General features: G+C 49.8%; 1 protein-coding gene across 1 annotated transcript in view; it reads left to right on the top strand.

Annotated features, from left to right (window-relative positions):
- Positions 1–5,993, top strand: part of PPFIA3 (PTPRF interacting protein alpha 3) — a 20,346-nt gene that overhangs the window by 6,427 nt on the left and 7,926 nt on the right. The window contains exons 11-18 of the mRNA XM_012812510.2: positions 237–299; positions 455–534; positions 754–898; positions 1,417–1,604; positions 2,904–3,126; positions 4,611–4,774; positions 4,907–5,034; positions 5,748–5,841. Of these exons, the coding sequence (XP_012667964.1) occupies positions 237–299; positions 455–534; positions 754–898; positions 1,417–1,604; positions 2,904–3,126; positions 4,611–4,774; positions 4,907–5,034; positions 5,748–5,841 (1,085 nt within the window). The remainder of the gene's footprint in view (positions 1–236; positions 300–454; positions 535–753; positions 899–1,416; positions 1,605–2,903; positions 3,127–4,610; positions 4,775–4,906; positions 5,035–5,747; positions 5,842–5,993) is intronic.

The following is a 5,993-nucleotide window of genomic DNA, read 5'->3' as shown; positions in this document are numbered from 1 at the left end:
TCTAAGAGCTGAATTCTGAGGGCACCAGAATCTTGAGTCCTTGGCTTTTCCCAAAGCCTCCAATCCTATGGATCCTTAAACCTTGAATCCTCTGAGATTATGCAGGATGTTGCATCTTGGGGCTGCCAGGACTCCTGAGTGCCCTTAGCTTGTCACTGTGCACTAGGGGCCACTTGCAGCCCCCGGGATATGCCTTCTTTAGGTTCCAGTCCCTCATTTTGCTCCTGTCCTCACAGAACTCCCTGAGTGAGGAGATAGCCAACATGAAGAAGCTTCAGGATGAGCTACTGCTTAACAAGGTAGAAGGGCTCAGAGGGATGGAGCTTGGTGGGACAGAATGAGAACAGAGGGTCAGGGATTGCAGAGGTTGGGGTCAGCAAGGTTGGGAGTGGGTATCCCTTAGGGGCTAGGAAGATTCTAATCTTCTGATGTCTCCAACCCCCTCACCCACCAGGAGCAGCTCTTGGCTGAAATGGAACGGATGCAGATGGAGATTGACCAGCTGCGGGGGAGGCCACCATCTTCCTACTCCAGGTGACAGTAGCTTTCCTGCCCTATCTCTGCCCATAGAACCACTTTGGCCAAGCTTATCCCTTGTGATTTAGATTCATTTCCTCCTGAGACTGCCACTAATCCCTCTTGTATTTGACCCTGACTTCATGACCCCTGTTCCCAGGCCTATCACTGTGACCCCTCAGTTCTCTTCCTTTTTCCTGACCCTTTGGTCCCTGACTGCCTTCCCTATGCCTACAGGTCTCTCCCTGGCAGTGCCCTGGAGCTTCGTTACTCCCAGGCACCCACGTTACCTTCTGGTGCCCACTTGGACCCCTATGGGGCTGGCAGCAGCCGGGCAGGCAAGAGGGGCCGCTGGTCAGGGGTCAAGGATGAGCCCTCCAAGGTCAGCAGCTACCTCTGGGGTATAGTCTGAGTAGGGCTTGGGCAGGTAGCAGTGGGAAATGGAGCCAAATCCAAGGGGCCCTGGGAGGAGGCTGGGTTGAGAAGCCGGGTCTCCTGTACTCACCCTGTCTTCTTTTCTTCCCTGCAATTCCATCATCCCTCTTGCCTGGATGTCTCTTCATGCAAATATCCTGCTACTTGGTGAGAACTTGAGAGTAACAGTGGGATGAGGAGAGGCATGTAGAATCCCAGAGTGGGTGGGGCCAGGTGCATATGAGAGTGGGAGGCCTCAAGAAAATGGGGAGGGAAAGGGATGGAGTAATGGGCATGTGATGGCTTAGAGAGCTTTGTGGGGAGAGATCCAGAACAGGGATCTGTTGAGAGAGCTGGGCCAGGAAAGGTGTCAGAGCAAGTAGATAGGGTCAGGGAGGACAGGAAAGGTCAGAATTGCTGAGCAAGGACTCAGCACCAATCTCAGCCCCCACCTACCTGGCATCCCTTGTCCTCACACAGAGGCAGGATTGGGAGCGGTCAGCCCCTGCAGGCTCCATACCACCTCCATTCCCTGGGGAGCTGGATGGGTCAGATGAGGAGGAGGCAGAAGGAATGTTTGGAGCTGAGCTGCTGTCCCCTAGTGGGCAGGCGGATGTGCAGACGCTGGCCATTATGCTTCAGGAACAGCTGGAGGCTATCAACAAGGAGATCAAGTGAGCACTGGTCCAGTCCTGCTCTTCCCCCACACTCCCTCTGGCTCTGGAGACTGAGTTGAAGGCCTGAGCCTACCTCCTCTCCCACCATCCCTAAGGAATTCTCCCAGTCCAACCCTGCCTTCAACATCCAGGAATCCTCTAGGATACACACAGAAGTCTTCATGTGCTACATGCATGCATATGTATCCTCCAACCAGTATTCTCAGTTTTCCGACACACCAAAGACTGCATTCTAGAATACCCAAATTCTCAACTCAGTGCATCAAGAATCTTCCAATACACCATGGATTTTGTGGCTTCACTTAACTGGTACCCGTAGTCTCCCAGTACCTCAAGAATCTCAACACAACACAAGGTCCCTAACCATAAACACCAAAAATCTTATCCTAACATGTTAATCAAGAACTTCAACTTCATATACCAAGATTTCTACCTAACAGAAGCCTTTCATTGATTAAGAAGTCTCTACTGATGTAACATCTGCCCCAATTCACCAGCATTTGCCCTATTCAACAATTCTATAATAACATACCCCACAGGCCCCCACCCAGGTATACCAATGTGACCACCTTCATTCAAACTATGACTTTGTGTATCAATTCCCACATACTCAATGACTTTTTGACCTTCCCAGATCTTAGATTGACCTCAGAGCTCCTGATCTCACCCTGCACTTTTTTTTTTTTTTGAGACAGAGTCTCAAGCTGTCACCCTGGATAGAGTGCTGTGGCATCGCAGCTCACAGCAACCTCAAACTCTTGGGCTTAAGCTATTGTCTTGCCTCAGCCTCCCAAGTAGCTGGGACTACAGGCGCCCGCCACAATGCCCAGCTATTTTTTGGCTGTAGTTGTCATTGTTTGGCAGGCCTGGGCTGGATTCGAACCCGCCAGCTCTGGTGTACGTGGCTGGTTCCCTAGCTGCTGAGCTACAGGCACTGAGCCCTCACCCTGCTCTTATTATCTTATTCTAGCAGTCTGCCTTGGAACTTGATCTTTTGCCCATAGTAATCCCTTTATGATTTTCCAGAACCACTTGGCTATCATCAGGGCCACCTTAATGCAGACCATGATTGCTTTGACAGCCCTAATCCTTTCATGACTCCCTGACTCTATCATGATCCTTTAATCCCCTTGAACCCATGAGGCTGTCCTGAATCGTCAGATCCCTCTAACTTGATTTTACCTTCCCTAGAATTCCCCTTGCCCCACCAACACTTTCTGGCCCATTAATTCTCAGACTCCCTCTCCCATTGTCTGTTGCAGCCTCTCACCTAACCTCCACCATTTCTCTCCTCAGGCTAATCCAAGAGGAGAAGGAGACAACAGAACAGAGGGCAGAGGAGCTGGAGAACAGGGTGTCCAGCTCTGGCCTGGACTCATTGGGCCGCTACCGAAGCAGCTGCTCACTGCCCCCTTCCCTCACCACCTCTACCCTTGCCAGTCCTTCACCTCCCAGCTCTGGCCACTCAACACCCCGTCTGGCACCCCCTAGCCCTGCCCGTGAGGGCACTGACAAAGCTGTGAGTGTTCCGAAGTCTTCTCAGACTGGTGGGGAGATGGGGAAAGATCAGAAACAGGGCTCCCTAAGAAACAGCAACAATGACCCCTCACACCAGTGGTTTTCTAAAATAACCTTAGCTTTCCCTAAAGCTTCCAAACTCGAAGGGCAAAGAGGAGGCCAAGTCACTGGGCTCCTGAACCCTAACTTTCACTTTAGTTAGGTTTGATTTTACCTGTCTTATGCATCAAGTTTCTGATTGGATTAAAAAAACACATACATAGGTTTTATTATATTTTATTTCTTCTTGAGACAGAAACTTACTCTGTTCACCTCAACCCAGTGCCGTAACATCCTACCTCACAGCAATCTCAAATTCTTGAGCTTAAGTGATCCTCTTGTCTCAGCCTCCCAAGTAGCTGCAAACTACAGTCACCTGCCATGATACCTGGCCAGTTTTTCTATTTTTAGTAGAGACAGGGTCCTGCTCATGCTCACATTGGTCTCTAAGTCCTGAGCTCAAGCAGTCCACCTGCTTTAGCCTCCTGAAGTGCTAGGATTACAGGCGTGAGCCACGGTTCCTGGCCACACATAGGATTTTAAGAAATACATTTAAGAATTATAATTAGGCTGTGGCTCAAGTGGCTAAGGCACCAGCCACATACACCTAAGGTGGCGGGTTTGAATCCAGCCTGGGCCCGCCAAACAACAATGACGGCTGCAACCAAAAAATAGCCGGGCATTATGGCGGGTGCCTGTGGTCCCAGCTATTTGGGAGGTTGAGGCAGGAGACTCGCTTGAGCCCAGGAGTTGGAGGTTGCTGTGAGTTGTGATGCCATGGCATTCTATCCAGGGGGACAGCTTGAGGTTCTGTCTCAAAAAAAACAAAATAGAATTATAATTAGATCCCTAGAATTGACTTTCGAAGGAGGCAGTTAGTGGTCCTATTTTATTTCTTTTTTTGAGACAGCGTCTCAAGCTGTCACCCTGGGTAGAATGACATAGTGTTATAGCTCACGGCAACCTCCAACTCAGACTCAAGTGATCCTCTTGCCTCAGTTTTTCTATTTTTAGTAGAGAGGGATCTTGTTTTTGCTCAGGCTGGTCTTGAACTCTTGAGCTTAAGCAATCCACCTGCTTCGGCTTCCTGGAGTACTAGGATTACAGGCATGAGCTACTGTGCCCAGACAGCCTATTTTATTTCCTAAACCCAGCTTTCTTCCTTCTAGAACCTGTAACTCATTAGCTTTCTTTGCAGACAAGTATATCCCACTCCTGACACGAAAAGTGAAGGTACTATAAATGTGAGCTTGTCAAACTCTAGGGAACTGCAATCATTGCCTTTAAGTCTGGCAACTCACTCCTACTTGATCTAGGATATCTTTGAATATGGTGCCGTAAGCCAGGGTCATCCAAGACACACCCTAGTCGATATCTTAATTAATAAGGAGCCCCCAAACATGACTCCCTCACCTTAATCCAACATCTACACTTATGTATTCTCAGAATCATGTCCCTAAGGAGGAAGCTGGGGCTCCACGAGGGGAGGGTCCAGCCATCCCAGGAGATACTCCACCACCCACCCCCCGCTCTGCCCGTCTTGAGAGAATGACTCAGGCCTTGGCACTTCAGGCAGGGTCCCTGGAAGATGGGGCACCTTCACGGGGAAGGTTAGTAGGGCCAAGGGATGGGCACAGGGAGGGGTGTGCTTGGGAGGATGAGACAAAAGAATGGACAAGGACTTGGGAGGAAGTGGGGGAAACCTAGAAGAGTTCTGTCCTCATTCTCTCCTGCTTACCCAGTGAGGGCACCCCAGATTCCCTGCACAAAGCCCCCAAGAAGAAGAGCATCAAGTCATCCATAGGCCGTCTCTTTGGAAAGAAAGAGAAAGGACGAATAGGACCCCCAGGACGGGACAGCTCTTCTCTTGGTGAGTGCCTTAATTCCAGCCATTCCCTTCTTTGATCCTTCCTTCCACCCTCTCTCTTTCTCCCTTCTTTCCATATTCATTTGACACTCATTCATGTTTCCATTCATTTGGTAATTCATTTAGAATATGGAAGGAACAGAGGTAGACAGGAGGAGGAGGGAAAAGGAAAGGGACCTTTGGGGCCTGCCTGGGTGACTGGGTGGGTAAATGAATTTGTTATTTCATCTATTTATTTTTTAAATACAGAAAGAGGTTGGAGCATTCTAAAGGCAGGGCCCCTTCCTCTGGTGTACTGAAATCTACTTCCCTGGGAGAACTCCTGTTTTGGGAATTTTGTGAGCTGCTTGACCTCACATTGGTAGTTTGAAATCGGCCATGATGGGATTATTTACAATATGGAAATTGACAAATGCTACAAATTAGGAAAGTGCTTTTCCCTCCCTAGGGAGCCAGTTATTAGCCATTTACCAGCACATCACTTTCACCTGACCAAGGCCAGCCCAGTAAATCTAGCCCTATTTTGGGAATGTCTCCAATTCACTGCCTGGGAGGTGACATGGATCCCTGTTTGGTTTTATCACCCCTTGGTTGTGGCCTCACTCACTATTCCCTCAGGGGCTCTGCCTTCCTGGCATCTTTCTTACTACCCCCAGCATGAGTGATTCTGCCTCCCTCTTGAAAATTTCCAAGTTTTGACCTCTCCCTGCCTCCAGCTGGAACACCCTCAGATGAGACGTTGGCCACTGACCCTCTGGGGCTAGCCAAGCTGACAGGCCCAGGAGACAAGGACCGAAGGAACAAGAGAAAGTGAGTGTGTGTGGGCGGTGCCTGTAGCTCAGTGAGTAGGGCGCCAGTCCCATGTACCAAGGGTGGCAGGTTTGAACCCAGCCCCTGACCAAACTGCAACAAAAAATAGACAGGCATTGTGGTGGGCACCTATAGTCCCAGCTGCTCGGGAG

This window comes from Otolemur garnettii, unplaced genomic scaffold (genome assembly GCF_000181295.1).
Source record: "Otolemur garnettii isolate 467f Iridium unplaced genomic scaffold, OtoGar3 scaffold00211, whole genome shotgun sequence".
NCBI lineage: Eukaryota > Metazoa > Chordata > Mammalia > Primates > Galagidae > Otolemur > Otolemur garnettii.
Note: the sequence above shows the minus strand (reverse complement) of the source record. Positions and strands in the feature narration are given on the sequence as shown.